Below are 23,883 nucleotides of genomic sequence, written 5' to 3' on the forward strand. Positions count from 1 at the left end.
AAATATAATATGTAAGGCATAGTCAAAAGGTGTGTACCCATAATAACTATCATGTATTTACAACATGACTCATCCAAACCGCTTTAATTTAATATTGTTATTTATTACCATATAAGGAGAGAACGTTTCATTGGAATTTAGCACAGAAACATGCGATTTTACAAACTGCTTAGCAAATTATTTATAAAACATGATAATCCATGATTGGAATACTTGCGCAATCATTTTTAACAGAAAATATTTTTATAGTAGTCATGTTTTATAACGTTATATTAGTGTTACTGTTGTATTTACTAATAGTATTTTATTCTTAAAAAGCATTTTAGCCTGTTTTAACTAGAAAAACTAAAAAACTAGAATTACTATTTTAACTACAACTAGAAAACTTTTATAACTAGAATAACTAAATTGCAGTAACTAAAAAAAATATATTATTCCTTGAGGCAGGTTGTAAATGACATCAAAATGTGCAAATTTTAAAATTAAATAAAGCCCAGACATCACGATAGAATCCATGTTAAATTCATTTTACAATCGGATTTTTTTTTGGGGGGAAGAAGAGTCTTTTATTCTGCCAGTGTGTACAGGTGGGAGGAAAAAACAAAGGGAGAGTAAAAATGGATTTGGGAACGGACAAAATGGTTATTTGCGTTGAAATAGGATACCCGAGATTTTTCACAATTACAATAATTCCTTTACTTTATACAGGAATCAATAACAACAACAACAACAACAACAACAAAAAATGTAAATGCATTAGTGTCCAAGTCAAAATAATAACATTAAACACTGATAGTTTGTTCCGAGTTCGTTCGTGGCGAATGGAATAACTACGTAAGATTCTCTATGTAACTGACGTGACGGCTTTCATCATTTAGTATTGTTACGTTATTTTCTTCCTTCACGTTCGTACGGGGTTCGTAGATTTGGAGTGAATAACGACGACACTTGATAAAGTATCGAAACAAACTTATATTTACCAGTATTAATCAGATAGCTTCAAAATCACTTTTACAGTCGTCGAACTGTTATAAACAAGCTGACACGTTCAGCTTCACTGCAAATCACCCGAGTACAGCTCCCAACTCTGGTTGGTCGTTCTCGGAACTCCACGTACTCTCGAGACTCTCCCCGCGATGCATTCGACGATACACAAGAGTATAGCTCTCGACTCAACACAGTCTAAGACAAAACACGACGATGCACTAATTCGCAATGTACTAAAAGACTCTGTCGGTGCACTCGAAGACCAACTCGGCACTAGACTTCCGAGACACTCGCTCAGTGACTGACTATCAGCTCGCTAGACGAGGCACACACACTACACTCTATGAGAGGTACACACTCATACTAACTCACTCTCCGCGAACCAGCAGGGTTTATATAGCAGCTTTTGACTAATGTTCGAGAACATTCTGGGCTAAACCGGTAAGAATTCGTTCCAGAAGGTTCTCTATCCGTCCGTGGCATATCGCCAATTTGTCGCCAAATGGACGATTTCTCTCTAAATATGGCAACCCTTCTTTCCTTTCTATTTTATGGCAACCCTAAAACTGCTTTTCGGGTAAGCCATCTTACCGCGCTTGTACATTTCGTAACAGTATATTATTTAGTTACCATTTCATTACCTAAATGTCGCATGAAATATCTGCTTCTGAAACAACCAGCTGCCAAACTGTCTTAAATCTTATGCGCCTTATATATATATGTTACGGTGAAATACCGAAATCTGGCGAATGTCGACTTTCACCGGTGAATGTCAACATTCACATAGTCTCTTGGTGTATGTCCGAAATATTTTCCATATACTCTTATTTCTGACTTACACCGGTCAATGTCAACATTCACCATGTACTCATGGTGAAAGTTGAACATATAACAATATTATATTTTCTTCTCCGTAATTCAGTCGCGAATAAACGCACTTGACACTTGAAATAAGAACTTAAGAACATGAGAACATGAGAACCTAAAACACACAATATATTCAAAATGAGAAAGGCAAATAATAGAAGTTAAAAACTTACTTAATTATACAGTACGTTCTAAATGAGAAAATAAAATAACAGTAATAAAAAAAAACTTACTAAATTATGTGATTCAAATCTTATTTATTGCAACAACTTAAAACTATTATGGCACTTTATGACTTCTCTTTTCGACTAACACCAGAGCATATCTGTGATTGTCGACATACACCGGTGAGGGTCCGAATATGCAAGAATGTAGTGAAATATTCGGTCTTTCACCGACGTATTTGGTGAATGTTGATATTCTCCAGTTAAAGTCGACATTCTCCAATTTTGGTCTTTCACGGTAACATATATATATTGAAATATTCAATTAGCCTGAATAACATTCTGTATTTTAAGGCCCATGTTTAATACATAAAAATTTGTACACTTTTAACCCTAGTATGTAGTATAATTATCACTAATGTACAGAAACAGACTCTGTTTAGGCAATTGTATACCAACGCGAATGTTTTTGAGTACTTTACCACAGTAAATTTTCAAAAATTATATTGCTATTTGCATCAGAAACAGAAAAATCTCAGATCATTGAATTTTGGGTTGAAAAATTTCTGCTCAAATTGTGTATGTTAAAAACCCACTATTAATGTAAAGATAAGTAAGTATTAATTTGTTCATGCTGTTGCAGAAGTTCTAAAAGATAATGCACGTAATTTCATTTAAATGTTACCTATTTTGATGGGGTGGGGGAAATGAATAATAACAAGTAATATTAAAAAAATTTAAATTCCTACTTAGGTCAACAAAGAAAAATTTTAAAAATACAAAAAATAAATAAATAAATAAAAATTTTTTAAAAATTTAATATGTGAAGAAACTGTATTAATATCAAGTGTCATATACTACAGGTTTAAAAAAGTGTATCTGAACTTGAGTGGATGAATAAAAAGTATATTATTATCGATTGAAAATTAATTACTCAATAATTAATTAAATAAAAAAATTAAAGTCAATTTCTGCTTAGGTCAGCAAAGAAAAATGTTAGAAATACAAGAACAAATTTTTTAAAATTCTCTATATGTGAAAAAACTGTATTAACATCAAGTGTCATCCACTAAAAGTTTAAAAAAATGTACCTGAACTTAAGTGGATGAATAAAAAGTATTTTATTAACGATTGAAAATTTGAATAAGATATAGGGAGACTGAGAGCTAATAGTAGGAATTTAAAAAAGAAAAAATAAAGATAACTGAATTCTTAATTTTAAATTTAAGTCCTGAGTCCTTGTATTCCAACTATAGATTCTTTGAAGGAAATTGTTTCCATTTGCAAATACTTATAAATGTTTTTGATAAATATAAATTTTTATATAGAGTATATATTGTTATATTTAAAAGAAGCACAGCTTAATTTGAGAAACATGATTCATATAAATCAATTTCATTTCAGATGCTGGAAGCCGAGAAATTGAATCAGATTAACGAAAAGAAGAACAAACTACAAGAAGCTAACCAAAAGCGACAAGAATACAACAATAATTTCATCCAATCCACGAAAGAAACCCTTGAACAGAAAATGGAAATCTTCGAGACCAACAGAGAGGCTAAACTTAGAGCTCTACAGGAAAAGCTTAAAGAACATGTAAGACATTTTCCTTACGGCGTTGTTACGTCAAAGAATGTATGTATAAGGTATTTCTCCCGCCTTCTTAGCACCCCCGGATTTGGCGAATGGGTCCCCTAATCCCCAGTCGCCCTTCAAAAGAGGGAGTACATAAAGTATATCTCCCGCCTTTTTAGCATGGCCTCGTGGTGTAATGGTCAGCACTCTCGACGCGTATACGAGAGGTCCGAGGTTCGAGTTCACGGCACATTTTTCATGTCTCCTGCTTCGAAATAACCTAATAAACTCTAGAACTATCTAATAGTTTTTTTAAAAAAAAAAATCTGAGTATAAAGCTTTTTAAAGCAACGTTAATATACTACAACAGCTTTTCATGGAGCATTATTTTATTGAAAAAGTATGAAGTTAACTGATAGTTTTTGAGAAATAATTTTTGATTACCTTTCATCAAATTTTCTTAAAACATTCTGGGGAAATTCCTTTCTGAAAGCGAAGGCAATGTATGCAGTGCAAATGTCGGTAGGTGTAACTCTTAGCGCACATTTGCCGGTCTTCTTAAACCTTTCGCCGATTAACGCTTTCACGAACACAGTTTCTGCTACAAAGACACATTTGCCATCTTCAACTTCATCAAGCCAAAGAGGAGTAGAATTTCCTGGAGGATTTCTCAAATTTTTTTCGGCTCGCCACCACAATGATTCACGTTCTGTCCCAATTAATTTCTAAAAAAAAAAAAAAAAAAAAAAAAAGACACAAATTTAAAATCAAAAATCAAATTAATGTTTGCCTTTTTTTCAGTCTTTGTTTTGTATCATTGATAATTATATTATTGAGATTTAACAGTAGGATGTTTAGTTTTCCATTTCATAATTATAATTTATTTATAAACAGAGTGATATTTTCTTTTGTATCTACTTTTTGCCCACAGATATTAATACAGAAAACCCCGCTTAACGCGGGGGATACGTTCCATCAAAGTAGAGCGTAATGCGAAACAGCGCTAAATGAGGCTATCTTTACATGTAAATATTGGGGTTAGGGGAAGATGGCTAGGAAATTGGTTAGGTATTAAATTTAAAAAGTATTTTTTTTAATAAAAATAAAACCAAACATTTATTTCTTAAAGCCCAAATTAATACCACATTATTATTTCTTGCAAAAATAAAAACAAAATATAAATAACAAAACGAATATTCTTAAAAAAAACAAATAAAATTCTCAGTCAGTCATATTTAGTTAGCCTTCCGCGTTTTCACTGTTCTGCCTTTTTGTGACAAAAGCATCTAATGTTGTTTGCCTTTTTCTTTTGCGTTGTTCTCTTAAAAGTTCTTCATAAACGGATAGAGCATCTCTAACACCACGCCTTACTTTTGAGCTCCTGTCAAAATTCGGATCATTTTCAATGAATTGATCCATTATTTCAGTTATGGTAGACAAACTCCTTTTTACAAACGCCATCGAAAGTTCTTTTTGCTCTTCTTCTGAATCACTGCTGTCAACATTTTTGTTTTCTTCTTGTTTAGTTAATTCCTTGAGCTCATCATTAGAAAGACTAGCCGCTGCTTCTTGAATTATTTCTTCGACATCTTCCACATTTACCCCTTCAAAATATGTCTGTACAATACCGCACCAAATAAGAAATACAAGTACACTCTTTCGGATATGTATTTGAAACCTATCGCTGCATAATATTTCGGGGAATCCCCGTATGCTGCGAGCGATTTCGTGGAATCCCCGGGTTGAAATAAAAGAGCGCTAAACCGAAACAGCGCTAAACGAAACAGCATTAAGCGGGGTCTTACTGTACATTACTTCGCTATGTGAGATAAGCCTCATCAAATATTCAAATATCATCTGCGTTATTTCTAGGATTTCGCCATGAGAATAAAAGTAGATTTAATTTTCAATGATTAATGATATACACGTAAAAGGAGACAGCAGGCTTCTGCAGGAGAGCAAAATTGTTTTCGCCCAGTATTGCTGAATTAGTGCAGATTCTTGATAGCATGGTATTTGCCTGTCATTCTCCAAACTGTTTTGAACGGTGTCCGCCGATAACATCGCGGGCGAAAACGTCGTTCTAGAAAACATCGCAAAGAGAAAACATCGCAGTTCTAAAACATCGTGGTACAAAACATCGCTGTCGAAAATAAAGCGGTTCAAAAACTTCGCAGTTTAAAAACATCGTCGTCGAAAATATCGTGGTAAAATATAAAGTATCTACAAATCATCGCATGGCAATAACATCGCAGACATACTTTTTTCATGTTTTAATAATTGTAAATGGATATTTCCATAATGATTTGTGAGCGGAAGATGTAAAGAAGGATAACTTTTACTTTCACATTTTTTTATTAACTAATAATTTTTTTCTGAAAATGTAAGAAGGAAACTAAAGCATAGAAAATAAATGCAACTTATAGATTATACTTTTCATCAAAAATTACCAGTAAGAAGTTTATAAAAAATCATTTATTAATGGCCTTTTTTGTTAACTATGTCGGTTTAAAATTCTATTAAGTGCTAAAAGCTGCATCAATTTTCTATGCTTAAGTATACTTCTTATTTTCTCAGCAAAAATTTATTAGTTAATAAAAAAATATGAAAGTAAAAATTATCCTTCTTTCCATCTTGCGCTCACAAATCATTATGGGAATATCCATTTACAGTTATTATTAAAGCATGTCTGCGATGTTATCGTCATGCGATGATTAGTAGATACTTTATTTTTTACCACGATATTTTCGACAACGATGTTTTTAAACGGCGAAGTTTTTGAACCGCTTTATTTTCGACGGCGATGTTTTAGGAATGTGACGTTTTCTCTTTGCGATGTTTTCTCCCACGATATTTTGTAGCACGACGTTTTCGCCTTGCGTTGCTTTCTCCTGGACGTTTTCGTCCGCGATGTTTTCGGCTGTAACCGTTTTGAACTAGTGATGGGCAACTTCGGTACATTCTTGTACCCGGTACGAGAGTAACGGGTACAGAGAAGTACCCGGTACAAAATACCCGTTACTCAAGTAACCGTTACTTTGAAAAGTACCGAAAACCGATTTCAAGTACCGAGTACCCAAGTAACGATTTGGAGTACCGAAGTAACGAAAAATCGGAGTAACGGTTTGCTGTACCGGAGTACCCTAGTAACGGTTTACTGTACCGGAGTACCCTAGTAACGATTTGGAGTACCGAAGTACCCTAGTAACGATTTGGAGTACCGAAGTACCCTAGTAACGAAGTATTTAATAAATAAAGGTTAAAACAAAACGTTAAAAAAAACGCATCTCTGGGCGTAATGTAAAATCTGAAATCTTTCGGATTTTTTTTTTTTTAATATTAAATTCAATCTCTTCAATTTGAGACCATACCATTAACTTTATTTAAAAAAAAAAAAGTCTTGAAATTTGACCGAAGCAAATATAGAAACCTAAATAATTGAAACTGCATTAAAAAAGATATTCACATTATGTATGCAGATAAGCAAAATATGGAACGCGCAGTTCAGATAACAAATATATTAATAATCTTTTTACCACTTAAAATAGCAAATGTTTTTTTTAAAATATAGAATTTGTAACTGGCTAATTTTGTTAGGTTAAAAAGTATTCGATTGTAACAATTAGGAATGTTTGTAGAGATATTAGGTTTATTTGAAGCAGGAGAGATGAAAAATGAGCAACACCTTCGCCGGGAATCGAACCACGGACCTCTGGAATACGCGCCTAACGTGCAGACCACCACACCAGGAAAGCATGCCAAGAAGGCGGGAGAAATACTTTATAGGTTATAAAAGATTTTATGTCGTATGAGATTTTTATGTTGCAGTGGCAGTAAATTTTAGCACATTTCCAACAAAAAAAAATTGTAATTGTTTATCACAAAAAGCTAATTTCAATAAACATTAGGAAACATAATAAATAAGACAAAAAAATTAAATGCTTATTAGTAATAATTCCTGAGAAAGGTACATCAAGAATTAAAAAAAAAAAAAAGAAAGAAAACCTGAGATTTTCAATTACGTCCAAAGGGGCGTTTTTTTAACGTTTTGTGTGTTACGTTTATTTATTAAATATCATGTTCTTTGCACTTAAACCATAAAATTCAGTTCCATAGCAATGTCGCAAAATAATTTTAAAATGAGCATATCTTTAGAATTTCTGACACAGTCTCACGCGCCGGTTATCGTCCCCCCCCCCGTATAGTGTTGCCATTGTTCGCTTTGAAATTTTTAAAGTTTGTTAATGAAAAATTCCTTCTTATTTTACAAAATATGAAACAGATGAAACAGTTTTACAAAATATGAAATTGATAATAAAACAGAATCCAAATTTGAGCTTCCATATGCCCATATTCGGGTGGAGGATTACGTTATTCAAAATTTGATGGCTCTAGGTACCGTTGTTTTATCACAATGCGAGAAACATACACATATTCATTCAGATTCTTCATTACTTAATTTCTTTAATTATAATACAGGGTGATAATATTTAGTGGCCAACAATTTAAAAAAATGATATGCCATTTATAGTGATTTGACGTAAAATGCCAAAACAAAATTAATAGCCCTTCTGGGCTAACACCTTTTGGGCTAAAAATATGCGTTTCATGCGACAAAAGCATTTAAATTCTAAAAAGCGTGAAACTGAAACCAAGTGAATGTTGCAAGAATAATTTCCTGTTATGCCGAGCAGATTTAGAAAATGATATGGTCTTGTTCTATTTATGAACTATATTTTCTCTTTATATTCTTCTTAATAATAAGGAGAAAACGGCAAAATTATCGTTACTGGGAAATTCACGTCCCACTCATAACTGAAAATACACTCTTGCTTCATATTTCGCCACTCTCTCGGAAAATAATATATTTTTCGAAATACGTGAAGGTCAGATATAGCATGACAATTAGAAAATATAAATTTAAACTCAATCAGGATCCAGTTATAGATCTAACCTTTGTCGTTAAATATATAATATGCTGTTTCAAAGAATTTTATAAATAAAAATACTATTAAAAAACCAGAAAGCCCGTCCCAAAAGGACGTTTTTTTCATTTGTGCATACATACACGTTTCGAGAGGATTCGCGTTACCGTTTCGACGTAAAGATATTTAAAAACAGCAAATTTTTAGAACCTCTAATCGAAAATTTCGCGCGCTGGAGATAAAAATATTTTATTCCATACAGTGTGTTTCCACTAGTAGCTTTGAAATTGTTTAGTTTAATCAAAAATTCCTTTAAAATTTTAAAAAATATGAAATCGATAATAAAACAAAATCGAAATTGAAGATTAGGGCTTTCAGGTGCCCATATTCGGGTGGAGGACTACGTTATTCAAAATTGGATGGCTCTAGGTATCGTTGTTTTATCACAATGCCAGAAACATGCATACATTCATGTGCATTCTTCATTATTTAATTTCTTTAAATATAATATAGGACGATAATATTGGTTGTCAACAATTTGAAAAGTGATACAGCCGTTTATTGTGATTGGATGTAAAATTCAATTTCGAAACTAATAATCTAAATCTTCTAAATTTTGAAGTGTACTGGTAAGTAGTATCTTATTATAATGAAAAATAGATTTGAAGTTTTCCTGAGAAAATTAAATTGCAAGAGAAAGTTTTGGAAAGCGAAAGTAAATTTCGATTATTTACATAATAAATGACATGTCACAATAATGCCTGATTATTGTTTAGGCCGACAAGACCCCAGGTTTTACAGGATCCTAAAATCTTATTGTAATTTCTCATAATTCTGTTTTTACTTCCTTGTACGAAGTAAAAAGGAAGTATTGTAATCGCGAAACGTTTCAGGCAGCATATTTCAACGAAAATATCCATTTTGACCGCTATCGAATGCAATTTAACGATGTTTTTGCGTGATATCTGTACATAAGGGCAGAATAAAGTCGTTTCCTCCAAAAAAATTATAAAACTGCTTTAAAATTAATTCTGAAGAGAATTTTTCGTGGCGTCTGTACGAACGTATGTACGTAAGTACGTATCTCGCATAACTCATAAACGAGTAGCCTCAAAACGTTGAAATTTTGTATATAGGACTGCTATAACATGTAGATGTGCACCTCGTATTTTGGTTGCAATCGGCCGCACCAAACGTATATAAATATATTTATATATTTATCCACTCTGTTACCCGGCTCAGTGATCTCAGTTTCTTTACTCTTATATGTTTGTAAATTGTACATTTTTTGCTTTAAAAATGATTGAATTATGTTGTTTTTATCTTCCGGTTAATGTTTTTATGCCTTTAGTAAATCTGTATGCAATATTTTTAGAATTATCAACAATTTTAAAGTTGTTTAAGTGCCGCTAAGCCTTTTTTTATGGCGGCCATTGATTGTTTACATTTGAAACAGCAGACTAGTGGATTTGTTGCCAATCGAGAGAAACTTAGCTTCGCAACAAGAAGGATAACGCCTTCATTTATTATTACCAATTAAATCATGCTTAATCGTTTCTGGAATTTTTTTCGAGGAAATAAACGTTTAACATTTACTTCGTAATTTTTAATGTAGATATTTTGAGTTTTTATGTATTTTTGCCGTCTCGCGAAGTGAGAACTGAATTAATTGAATGAGAAATACTCAATCGTCTGTGAAAAACTGTTTCTTTTTTGTTTTGTTTGCTTAATTTCTTTTATACATCGTTCTAGCTTTATTATAGTGTTTGAATAGAACATGTGGCAACGATTAGATAATTCTTCAAATGATATAAATTTTGTGCATTCTGAGTTATAATATGTACGAAATATAATACTGTTAAGTAAACCTAGCGCCAGAGTGTCGCTATGGTAAACAAAGTGAATTTTAAAGTATGCATTTATTCTATTGTGGTTTATTCGCCGTCGGCGAAGTAGATTTAATTCAATCCAATAAAGTTTAAATGAAATGCAAGAAAAAATGCGTGTAAATTATACGCATTTTATTAAATTAATATTCCGTACAAGGAAGTCATGTGGTGTACACATCAGATTTTTTTTAAGTGCAGTCGAAAATATCTTAGCAGATAAATTAACTCACATTCACTGTTCCAAAAAAAAAAAATTTTTTTTTCGTTGAGATAAATTGAGTTTAGATGCACCATGAATATCCGCCCCCCCCCAACCCGAAGTACTCGAAATCATTTGAAATGTGGTCACAGCAACTTAATTTATTATATTTCTTTTCTATTTTGTTGGGGAAGAAAACTTCCCGAATATCTAGACCAAAGGACTATTAGTCTCAAAACTGCATTTTGCGTCGTTTTCACTTTTTGCGTTGGTTCTCTTTTCAAACTGTTGCCACCGAATATTATCGCTATGTATTATATTTAAAGAAACTAAATAACGAAGAATCTGCATAACTGTTTCTCGCACTGTGAAAAAACAACTGTGTCTAGAGCCATCCAGTTTTGACATGTGCAATCTAAAAAACGAATTTTGAATTTCGGTTTTATCTAATTCAAATTTTGTAAAACTTTAACGAATTTTCGATTAACAAACTCAACGATTTCAGAAGCGAGTTATATAACACTGTACGGAAGAAAACATTTTTATCTCCAGCGCTCGAAACTGTGTCGGAAACTCTGAAGATATATTTTAAATTATTTTGTGATATTGCTGTTGAATTGAATTTTATATGGTTTAAGTGCGGAAAACATGATATTTAATAAATAAAGGTAACACATAAAACATAAAAAGCGCTTTTTTGGGTGTAATATAAAATCTGAAAGTTTTGAGGATTTTTTTTCCTTTTTTAAAAATTTTTTACTAATTTTAATTAGGCTTTCTCTCCACTTTACTCTCCCTTTCACGCGTTTTCTCCTCCTAAACCTTTTAGTGTTTTTAATTAACATGCCTGGTAGTTCGGTCCGAAGTTCGAATCCCGCAAACGGGCTCGCTGCATGGGCGTTTTCGTGGTTTTCCCCATGTGTAACGTGTATACGAGCCAGTTTCCCTTAGAAAGTTCTCCACGAAGGCATCCCTCCCGTTAGGCAGATAGCCCTCGAGGTTTTGCCATAATCACACACACACATTAATTAACATGCTAATTTTATTTTACTCTATTATACTATCATGTCGTGACTTAATTTACTTTGCCGTGGCTTTTACGTTTTCTGTTTGTGTCTATATTTTAAGCACTTTTATGTGGTTACGATTTTTTAACTTTTCTACAGGAATTTTAATAAAAACACACAGAACAATATAATTTTTAGTCCAAAGGGATTTGTATCCCGAAGGACTATTAGTTTCGTTTTGGCATTTTGCGTCGGACGGATAAATGTCGGTTCACTTTTCAAACTGTTGCCATAAAATGTTAGAGTCCTGCATTATATTTGAAGAAATTAAATAATGAAAATCTGCGTAAATGTATGTATATTTCTCACACTGTCATAAAATAACGGTACATATAGTCATCGAATTTTGAATAACGTAATCCTCCAACGAATATGAGCATGTGGAAGACCAAATTTGAAATTTGAAATTTGTTTTATGATCGATTTCCTATTTTTTAAAACTTTGACGAATTTTTGATTAACAGACTCAAGGATTTCAAAGCGAGCAATGGCAACGTTGTGCAGAAAAACATTTTTATCTCCAGCGCGTGAGTCTCTGTATCGGAAATTCTAAAGATATGCTCGTTTTAAAACTATTTTGCGATATTGCTGTTGCACTGGATCTTATTGTTTAAAGTGCGAGGAACATGATATTTAATAAAGGAAGGTAACACACAAAATGTTAAAAAACGCCCCTTTGGACGTAATTTAAAATCTGAAACATTTCTTTTTTTTTTATTTATTTTATTTTATTTTATTTTATTTACGTATATTTACGTTAGTTCGTTTGATATTTGCCAAAATAAAAATATTATTTTAATTGTAATGCGTTTTTTTTTTGCAGGAGCGACATATCGAAGAAGTCCGGCAAACCAAAAATCTTAATTTGGTTGAAGCCACTCAGGAGGAGAGTGTTGCGTCATCGGGCTAATTAAACCATCCACAGAAAACTCGCCAAGCACTGTTTTCCGCCAAATTTCTGCCGCTTCATATCATTGAATAGTTGATCTCACAAGTCAAAATGTCATAAGTTTATGTCTAAAATATTAAAATTGGAAACAAGTAGTGTTATGGAAAACGAGATCGTGCTTTGCCAGGATAAAAATTCCTTTGCTTGCTTTCGTCGTTATTTAGTTCACCTCCTTGTCATTTGTTGTGTTTCTGTTTCATTTGATTGATGTGTTTGTTGTTTTAGAGAATGTGCACGCTTTCTAACATGTTTATGATTGCTCAGAAGTCTTCGTATTTAGGATTTTATGCAAGTTTTTATGCGATTTTACTTTTATTTGTCATATAAGTAACGAATAAAGTTCGCTTTCAAAGGTTGTGTCAGCTTTTGAAGAAAAGTGCTCTTAAATAGAGTGATGTGTAGTGAAAAGGTTATATGAAAGCTTTGTGATGCGTATAGTCCAGAGTTTTTTGTAATATTTTAATATTTAACTGCTATCAGTTAAAAGGGCATACTAATGCATTAGATGCAATTTTATTTCTTACGTAAAAGCAGAATACTGTAGAAGTTTTAAATATATGATTAATTAGTGCAACAATCGTCTGAAAATGCTATATCTAGATTACTCGTTGTAAACTTATAAACCTAAAAATACAAATTAATTTTAATAAAGCTTCTACAATCACGTGGTAAACAAAAGTAATGCATTTCTATGGTTAAACAAAGAATGTACTGAAGTTACCTTCCATATTATATTTTCAAAAAAATTAGTATACATATGGCAAGGATCATATTAATTATAAAAAATTAGTATTAATTAAAGGACACAAAAATCTCCTTTCCTTGCGTAAGCTCAAATAGTATTCTAGTCATTGAAATGAGAGTTGAGAAGTTTACTTAGTTCATACGAGATCTTGCAAGTTTTGCTCACTTCAGACGATATTAAACAAAAATTATAGATTTCTTCTGTTAATAATACATCAGTTAAAAAGTTTAAAAGATTTTCCATATAAACAGCTTACAAATTCTCTGTGTAATAATCTGATAAATTGCAGTGGTTATAAATAATGAATATGTTAAAATATTTAGAATGTTTAAGCAACAAAATGGCAGTTAATTAATATAATTAGAAAGAGTACATCATAGAAAATTGCCTACACTGTTATAAATGAACAGAAGCGGCTGATATTTAATTAAAATTCTTGTTATCATAAAAATTAAGTTCTGCAAAATGTTTTTAATAAAGGTGTTTTAAATTAATTTTTAGTACCAGTTATTCAAATGCATATACTGCATCCAAACTAAGTTTATTATTTCCTCTCATGTATCAAATTTAGTTTCTAACTGCTATGTATCAGATATGTAATTAAATTTCATGTGTACCTGTCTATGTTATAGACTAATACCTCACCACTATGCATGTTCATAAAACACCTAACACGTGTAGTTATACAAAACGGAATTTGCTGTGTTTAATGATTTGTTCTTAAGGACTTTCAAGTATTCAGTAATAAATAAATATGCAACTTTAAATATAATTTAGTATACATTATTAATATATCTTTTAAATTCATTTATAGTGCGATGACCAAACCTGTTGTTCTTATTTCTCTGCAAAACGTCGATAATGTAAGAAAGTATGATAAAGCATAGTATGTTGTTGTGTATATGTTGGCTTTCAGTTTCATATGCAGTCTATATTAATAATACAAGAACATACCACAAACGTGAAAATCTTGAAAGTGTATTCTTAATGCAATACATACTGAAAGAAAATGCATCATAAAATTTCGAAAAATACTGTACAAAATTTAATTACGCTACTTCTTATTTGCATGTTTAAATTTTTGCTTTCATTTTAATTCGTTGCCACTGACAGAGAAATAAATTTCACTTTCATAAAATGAAAAAAGAAATGTGTTTAAGTGTCAAGTGCTTTCGTTTATTTGAATTTTGTACATCAAAACTGTTCTGGGACCATTACATTTCTGTGCTCAATTGTTGTTCGAGTACGTACGATATCAAAATTAAACATATACAATTTTACAGTTTCGAGAATTTATACGTATTGCTAAAACTAAATAACTTTTATTTTAAATAAAGTTAATTGTTAACTGGTTTTGCGCTTTCGATTTTATACTATGAATACAAATCAAAATTATTGCTTCTTATATATTTTTATTCAATGTTGTGCTTGTTATTTGATAAAAATTTGGTCTTCTCTCTATAAATATTCAGCTTTTGTTCGATAAAACTTAAGCTTGGAGTGATTGTTATCCTATGATGCTGTAACGCTAACTTTTCGCAAGCTTTGTTGAGTGCAATTTTACATTTCTTAGTAATTTTTATGTCATATGTCCTCTAATAAAATCTATGTCCAGTTCTTGTCTCTTCATTTACAACGCCATAAAACTCACTCTTCTATTAAACTGATATCTTTAGCTTAGAACAAATACAAAGAAAATTTTTATTGAACAGATGTTAGATATTAACACACACTGTATTCACAAAAACAGTGTATTGCTGGTAAATAAGGAAACTTAATTTATTAGAAATATTATTTTGAAATATTCGAATGAATATCATTAAATGCACTTTTAAAAGTTTAAAAACATTGAAATATTCGTAAATTTTCAGGATAATGTGATATTTTCGAAAGTACACCTTGACTGGGTAAACCTGACCTGTAAAAAAATGGTTAGGTTAGGTTATTTAATTACGGCAAAGCCTCGAAGGCTATCTGCCTAAGGGGGAGGGATGCCTTCGTGGAGGACTTTCTAAGGGAAACTGGCTCGTATACCCGTTACACATAGGGAAAACACCCATGCAGCCAGCCCGTTCGCGGGATTCGAACCTCGGACCAAACTACCAGTGTTCAGCGACTTGACCGCTCGGCCGCTAGTGGGCTTTTCCATGTCTCGAAAGCGCGACTTAGGATATATATTAGATTCATATATATAGCATTGTTCTAACATAGGTATTTTGACACAAAAAAGCGGACTTTTCCTAATACCATACCAATATTTTTCCATGTTTCGATTCTACGACTCAGATTATACCAAAATACTAAGTTTTGTAAAAAATCGCACGAGTAGTTTTTAAAAAATTAGCTCTCAAAATTTTAGCTTCTCCACGTTAATCGATTAATCGACTTTGGTATATATTTATTAATATCGCTTTCTTTATTAAATTTTTTTATTCTTCCTTTCGATTTCGAAATTTAGATTCATTCCAAATAAAATTCGCCCATTTTTAAAGATTTATTTTTAAAATTTGTATTTTAAGTAATTCTTATAAATGTTTCGAAAACGATTTTGAATTATAACCTATAAAATTTTTACTATCATCTTAAACTAGATTCATTTCTAAGCACACCTGCAAAAAATTGAAGTCTTTTATTCAAAATTTCCTGAGATATACGTGAATTTATATATGGGCGCGTTTTGAAATTTGGCATAATTGTTACAAGCGATAATAACGCTGAATGTGGTTCACGCACTTTTAAATAAAAATAAGAGAAGTTTTTAAATTTCACCATAAGTGTCTCATCAAAAATTACAAAATTTAATATCTAGGCATAATTTGAGTCGTAGAATCGAAATATGGAAACAAATTCAGAAAACTCCGCTTTTGTGTCAAAATACCTATGTTAGAACAATGCTATATATATGTAATAATAAAATTCCATAATGATCAAGAATACACTTAAAATTCTAACTGTATGTCTTTTCATTTTTAATGGCGACGTTCTCTTATTTGAAAGTACGGGGAATTAAATCCACAGCCCCGTAGTCAAGTTGTTTTTCCCGCCTTTTCTACACGTACAGTTTTAGAATGTTCTGGAAATATTTAAAAGCGAACTGGATTGGCTGACGTCATTTCTTGGAAGCTCCGCCTTTCCAGAGGCTATAAAGGGACTCGCAAAAGGAATATCGGGGCTTTTTTTCTTAAATGTCACGATGCAGTAAACTTCATACAAAAAGTTATTAGTAATTCTTTTTTATTTACTTCGGATATCTGATTTTTGTAACTGATATTTCTCCTGAATAATAATAAATGGATCCTGTTTTTTAAACTTATCGTCTGATTATTTAAGCTACGACTAAAGCTGATACATCACATATATATAAATCTAAAAAGAGAACATTATTTTAAAATAATAAATACTGAAAAATTATACAAAATATTTATGCTTTTCTAACGAAGAAAAACCTGCCCTCGAAATAATAAAATTCCCCACGTTTACATTAAAGTTTATTATTACGTTTACATTACATTTAAATTTTTATAGTTTTGAATATATGTGTGTGAATTTAGTGGTAAATTCTCTCGATCAACCTAATTTAGGATTATAAGTTTACATGTATTGCTTTCATTTTTGAAAATGTGCAAACAGCATTTAAAAGTAAAGTGCTATTCTTAAATCTACATATTATAATTAATAATGTGAAAAATTCAGAAAAATCCGTACATCGTTTGTTTAGTTCCAAAGCATTTTAAGCATAAGTAGTTCCAAATTTAACTTTTCGAAGAAATATAATGTACTCAGTTATTTTTCAAGTACAGGTTAGATTATATATTCAGGTATAGTTATTAGATTATTGTGATGCTGGAGGGGAGGACTCGAACCTGGACCTCTCGAATGCACGCCGAGTGTGCTAACCGTTACACCACGAAGGCATGCTGGAAGGAGGAAACAAATAAGAGTGAATGCACGCCGAGTGTGCTAACCGTTACACCACGAAGGCATGCTGGAAGGAGGAAACAAATAAGAGTGACTGGAGATTAGGGGACATAGTCGCCAAATTATGACAAGTGACGGAGGACGTGGGCACTGTCCCTTTACCTTAATCCGAATTGTGGTAGTAAAGAATCGTCATCCAACACCTTTTAGTTCGGGTACCATTGTAGAATCATTAGGTTTCTTTTCGAAGAAATATAATGTACTCAGTTATCTTTCAAGTACAGGTTAGATTATATATTCAGGTATAGTTATTAGATTATTGTGATGCTGGAGGGGGGGACTCGAACCTGGACCTCTCGAATGCACGCCGAGTGTGCTAACCGTTACACCACGAAGGCATGCTGGAAGGAGGAAACAAATAAGAGTGACTGGAGATTAGGGGACATAGTCGCCAAATTATGACAAGTGACGGAGGACGTGGGCACTGTCCCTTTACCTTAATCCGAATTGTGGTAGTAAAGAATCGTCATCCAACACCTTTTAGTTCGGGTACCATTGTAGAATCTTTAGGTTTCTTGAAGCAGAAGACATGAAAAATGAGCAGTGCCCTCGCCGGCACTCGAACCTGTACCTCTCCGAATACGCGTCGAGTGTTACACCATGAAGGCATGCTGACAGAAGAAAAAAAAAATATATACTCTCCTTTTTACTTCCTTGTACGAAGTAAAAAGGAAGTATCGTAATCGCGAAAAGTTTCAGGCAGCATATTTCAACGAAAATATCCATCTTAACCGCTATCGAATGCAATTTAACGATGTTTTTGCGTGATATTTGTACGTAAGGACACAATAAAATACTCTTTTCCTTCAAAAAAATTATAAAACTGCTTTAAAATGAATTCTGAAGAGAATTTTTCGTGGCGTCTGTGCGTACGTACGTATCTCGCATAACTCAAAAACGAGTAGCCTCAGAACGTTGAAATTTTGCTATAACATGTAGATGTGCACCTCGTATTTTGGTTGCAATCGGCAGCACCAAACGTATATAAATATATTTATATATATATATCCACTCTGTTACCCGGCTCAGAGATCTCAGTTTCCTTACTCTTATATGCTTGTAAATTGTACATTTTTTCCTTTAAAAATGATTGAATTATGTTGTTTTTATCTTCCGGTTAAGGATTTTATGTCTTTAGTAAATCTGTGTGTAATATTTTTAGAATTATCAGCAATTTTAAAGCTGTTTAATTGCTGCTAAGCCTGTTTTTAATGGCGGCCATTGATGTTTACATTTGAAACAGGAGACTAGTAGATTTGTTACCAATCTAGAGAAACTTGGCTTCGCAACAACAAAGATAACGCATTCATTTATTATTGTCAATTAAATCATGCTTAATTCTTTCTGAAATTTTTTCGAGGAAATAAGTGTTTGAGATTTACTTCGTAATTTTTAATATAGATTCGTAATTTAATATTCCAATACAAGGAAGTCATGTGGTGTACACATGAGATTTTTTTAATGAGCGATTGGATTAGGAAGCTTAATCGCCAAATCCTGGTGGTGAAAAATCACCATCCACCACCTTTCAATTCGGGCGCCACTGTAGTGTCATTAGGTTATTCTGAAGCAAGAGAAGTGAAAATATGCAATGCCTTCGCAGGGATTCAAACCTGAACCTCTCGAATACGCGCCGTGTGTGCTGACCGTTACACCACAAAGGCATGCTGCAAGTAGGACGAAAATACATTATAATTATGAGGATAGTAAATGAAAACAAGACTATCATAGGAATAGGACATTAAATATTTTAGTTTTTCATTTATTTACGAGTTGATGTGTTGAACGAGTGAGTTATGTGTCGTCTTACTATTTTTTGTTTCTAACCGATTATGCTTATGATTTTCCTTATTTTGTTTTGTGCGAGTGTATTTTTAAAGATACACAATCTGTGTTAATCGGTATTTTAATCTTTTGTTTTTATCTTTTAACTGTACTTTTGTTCGTCTGCGTCGGGGTGTGCTGCGTTAACCATGAGGCCGATTATTATCGGCCAGGAGGGTTGCAGCATACTCGTAAACTAAACTAAACTAAACCTTATAAGGTAAAACTGAATTTATAAAATTTAGTAACCCATTAGCCACGAGAATAAAAAATAATCATAACTTTTTATTAATTTAAGATAATTTGAAATTTTGTTATTCTACAAATATGTATATGAAAATATTTTTTAAAATGTCTATGCGTATATGAAAATATTTTTAAGAAATGTAAATAGCTTCAATTTACTTAATTTCTTTATAAATATAATGTGAGATTTTTGAACGTAAAAATAACTGTTTCGCCTTACGAAAGATATAGTCAATAGGCAAAAGAATGAATTCCTAAATGAATGGTTTGGTTTGGTCTGCATGATTACGGTAAAGCCTCCAAGGCTATCAGCCTAAGAGAAGGCATGCCTTCGTGGAGGAGTTTCTAAGGGAAACTGGCTCGTATACAAGTTACACATGGGAGAAAACGCCCATGCAGCCAGCCCGTTTGCGGGATTCGAACCTCGGACTGAACTACCAGTGTTCAGCGACTTTACTACTCTGCCGCTGATGCTTCTAAATGAATGAGAAAACTAATAATATGAGTGACGAATCCTGAACTCATTTATTAATTGCATAAAAATAGTATTTTAATTTCATTGAAATCCTATTATAGCAGGGGGCCTCACATGCACGCTGCTGGCCATTAAAATTGCAACTCCAAGAAGGAATGATATGACTAATGACAAAACCACATGATAGAAAGAAGAGGTTGGTATATGCAAATGATTGGTATTTCAGCCCATTTAAACGACGCAAGAGGGAGGAACGGCATCTCAAGCACCGCGTAAAAAGAAACGTTGCGCAGTGGATTTCTCATTTGGAAAAGCGCTTCGCAAGGTCAGAGTTTGCTCAGAATATCGTGTTGTATCTGGAATACTAAGAAATGCTTAACAGCAAGAGTGCTACACGATAACGAAATAATACATAGGATGTTTCAAATAAAGAGAGATTACAAAAGAAAGATGTTCATTAGAGAAAATTCTCGAATCAAAATTTACGTAATAAGTTATGTTAATAATGTGAATACAATTATTGTATAAACCTTATTTTTAAATCAGCCAAAATATATGGCAATGTAAAAATTTTCGAATTAATAATAAATACTAGACAAGGGCGGACGTCGACAGAACCGATTAACCGTAATGGTAGAGGGATGGTGCCCACGTCCTCCGTTACTACTACTACTACTATAGTTCGACCGTCTCAAGCGCAACCCTGTTTGGCATTCTACCAAAACACATAGACTCGTCCAAAAGGGGCGGTATTACTTGCTGCGACGTGAAAGGTCTGTCTTCTCTTCTCCGGAAAGAGCTATGCTGGAGGGAAAGAAAGTCCCCCTCCTTCCACCCTATTTTGAGAATAATTCGGTCCGAATGGCGCATGCATGTTTGCGCTCATGGTCGCGGATGAGGCGGTCGAACTATACCAGCAAGTGTCGGAATTCGATAGAGGCAGGATCGTTGCCTATCGAGAGTGTTGATTAGCGTTCCGTGATATCGCCCGTCGCACTGGTCGACATCCAACCACTGTCATGCGAATATGGAGTCAATGGATTGCTGAGAATCATACTGAACGGCACGCAGGATCTGATCGCCCTCCTATGACTAACACCCGAGAGGACAGACATTGTGAGGTCAGCCGTGCAAAACCGTGCAATCACATCACGAGCAATTAGTCAGGAAAGGGACATGTTTGCAACACGCCTAGTATCCGCTCCTAGAATGAGAAACCTAATAATATGACAATCGTAAGGTGCGTCGACGTTTGCAGCCGCGTGGACTAACAACACGACGGTCATTATTCCGGCTTGCCCTGAGAATGCGGGAGAGACGGAGACTCTGGTGCGCCGAACGACAAAGAGAGATACGAGAGCGGCAAATCGTCTTTTCAGACGAATTTCGGTTTTTCGTGCAGTATTCTGATGGCTGTATACGTGGCGCTAAACCAATTAACCATAATGGTAAAGGGGTGGTGCCCACGTCCTCCGTCACTAAACTAAACTAAACTATACGTGTCTTGAGACTCCGAGAAGACCGCAAGTCGCCTGCTTGCATTCGATGTCGGCATAGGGGCTCTGCACCTGGTGTGATGGTTTGGGCAGCCATTGGGGCGCACGACACGCACATCTCTAGTTCGGTTCAACGGTAATTTGAACGCACATCGGTACTGTGACGGGGTCACGTTGAATTAATTATTTACTACGTTATGGCAATATTTAGATATTTGCATCAGATTCCTTTGGTGACAGTTTCATTTTTTTCGCCAACTTGTGTTGTAAGGTGAGGAACAGATTTCATCAGACAACTGTTGTAAGCGGAGGAAAGTATTGCATCAGACAACTGTTGTAAGCGGAGGAAAGTATTGCGTCAGACAACTAGCGTCTTCACTTCTGTTTGCCTGGGTAGCTGAAGGTATTTTGCGATTGGTTACCTTCTGACGCTGGATCTTTTTTCATTGGATCATAGCGGGTGCGACAGCTGTCAAGACCGCCCTACGCCCCCTCTTAGCTAGTCATAGCGACCTGTCAACTGATAACAAAATCTTGCTCTACAAATCAATGATTAGGCCGGTTCTTACGTATGCATGTCCCGTATGGGGCCCATGCGCACTGACTAACAGAAAACATGTCCAAATTTTTCAATCTAAAATGCTTCGGCAAATTCTAAAAGCTCCGTGGTATGTACGGAACGAAGAGATTCATAACGACCTCAAAATTATGCCCATTAATCGCTATATACAGCGACTTTCGGAAAAATTTTTCAAAAATATTCAACGTGTCGCTAATCCTGTGCTTCATATGCTACCCGTATACGATCCTGCAGTTGCTTCTTCCCGAAAGAGACCCAGAGCGGTACTCAATAGGGAATATTCGACTCTGCCTTTTAAACGGGCTAGATATGAGCACACCGATAACCACGTGAATAATTACCTCTCGTTCCTTAACCCCCCCCCCCGCCTCTAAAGTTCTTTAATGCACACGGCATTAACTCGAGGAACCTCTTTAACGTTTCTTTAACAAGAAACATCACAGTCAAATAGGACTGCTTTAACTTACTATCATCTTTCAACTAAAATAAAACTGAAAAAGTTCCCTCTAAAACTGAAAAATATTCTTTAAATTTTAACTTCTCTCTTCTTTTAAGAAGGAACTTTCCTAGGCGCTTAACAGCATCCTTTTTGGCTTTTAAAAACCGCAATGACTAGCGGTCAAAAATAAAATGAAACTTCTCCCTCCCAGCTGATCACTGACTCAACCACTTTTTCGACCTGTAAACAGGTTCCCCCCTCCCCCCCACCTCGAAGAGCGCGCATCGGAATTCCCCTGCGTGCCCTTCATCTGACGTATGCCAAGAAAATGATTATCAAGGTTCAAGGAAACTTCACCTTTTATATTTCTAGTCAAAATTTTTATGGCTGCCCCTATCTAAATCATTCTGGCCCTTTTTCGGCGCAAAATTAAGACCTTCTGAGTTTTTTGCCTTTTTTGACTCAGTGTGAAGGCACTTACTCCAAGTCATTCGGCTTATCAAAATTTTTACCCTATTTGACAATACCCTCTTTCGGATGATTAAATTTCCTTTGAAGATGTGGAGGTAAAGGCGTAATTGCCTATGAACTCCGTAAATTGCACTTCCTTGATCCTTGATCCTTTTTTCATTGGGCGGCAAAACTTAACTGTGGAACTTTATAAAAGGCGGTATTTTTTGTCTACCAGGAGGGAGGAGAAGGAGGAGATTGTGAAGGTGCGAGATGGAGATGCTGCATAGAGAAAGACAGTAAGAGTGGAGTAAAAATGCAAACTTGTGGGAGTTTATCGTGCAAGCTTTCTTTGGTCTCCCAGTGTGTATGAAGGAAGTGATTTTCTTTCTCTTTGATGTTGTAGCTGCAAAATTTAAGCTAATCTCCTTTTTTCCCGGGCTTGTCATTTTCGCCCGGCATCCCGATGAAGAGTACCTGCATGTGTGTGAGCTGAAATACACCAAGTCTTCGAGGGGCTGTGTGGAAGAATTGACCTATCTTTTTTTTTTTGTTCTGAGTGAGGAGGCCTCATATCGTCATGTGACATACCGGATTTAAAAAAAAAAAAGGAATATCTCTTCAGTATTGTTAGTATCCAATAAAGCAAGAATTAAATCTGTTTTCACGTCTTTGTCACTCTCTCGTCACGGCGGGCTATAGACCTGGATCTTGTCCTGGGGTAAGTTGCCACTATATTCCTGTTTATCATAACATGTGACATATACGTTTGTCACGTCGTGTTTTGACATGTTACACGTCGTGTTTTGACCTTCCTCGATGCACAGGGTATTCGACTGCTGCCCTGGCCCGCACGGTCTCCAGATCTGTCACCCACTGAAAACATATGGTCATGGTTTCTGATAAATTGACTCGCCATACCTCTCCAGCTCATGCGGTTGATGAAGTGTGGCATAAGCTTGAAGCAGCATGGATTGAGTTGCCCATTTCTGTCATCCAATCCCAGTTTGGCTCCATGCCTAATGGAA

General features: G+C 34.1%; 1 protein-coding gene and 1 long non-coding RNA gene across 2 annotated transcripts in view; one reads left to right on the top strand and one right to left on the bottom strand.

Annotated features, from left to right (window-relative positions):
• LOC118197442 (uncharacterized) overlaps positions 1 to 3,582 on the top strand; it is a 576,327-nt gene extending 572,745 nt beyond the window's left edge. Inside the window, exon 93 of the mRNA XM_085827453.1 lies at positions 3,423 to 3,582. Coding sequence (XP_085683579.1) covers positions 3,423 to 3,444 — 22 coding nt within the window. The 3' untranslated portion in view covers positions 3,445 to 3,582. The remainder of the gene's footprint in view (positions 1 to 3,422) is intronic.
• LOC118189796 (uncharacterized) overlaps positions 1 to 4,311 on the bottom strand; it is an 85,900-nt gene extending 81,589 nt beyond the window's left edge. The window contains exon 1 of the long non-coding RNA XR_004758314.2: positions 4,038 to 4,311. This is a non-coding gene — a long non-coding RNA (uncharacterized LOC118189796). The remainder of the gene's footprint in view (positions 1 to 4,037) is intronic.
• Positions 4,312 to 23,883: the final 19,572 nt, after the last annotated feature.

This window comes from Stegodyphus dumicola, chromosome 12 (assembly GCF_044657685.1).
Source record: "Stegodyphus dumicola isolate Sdum_Otavi_A_Nest chromosome 12, ASM4465768v1".
Classification (NCBI taxonomy): Eukaryota; Metazoa; Arthropoda; class Arachnida; order Araneae; family Eresidae; genus Stegodyphus; species Stegodyphus dumicola.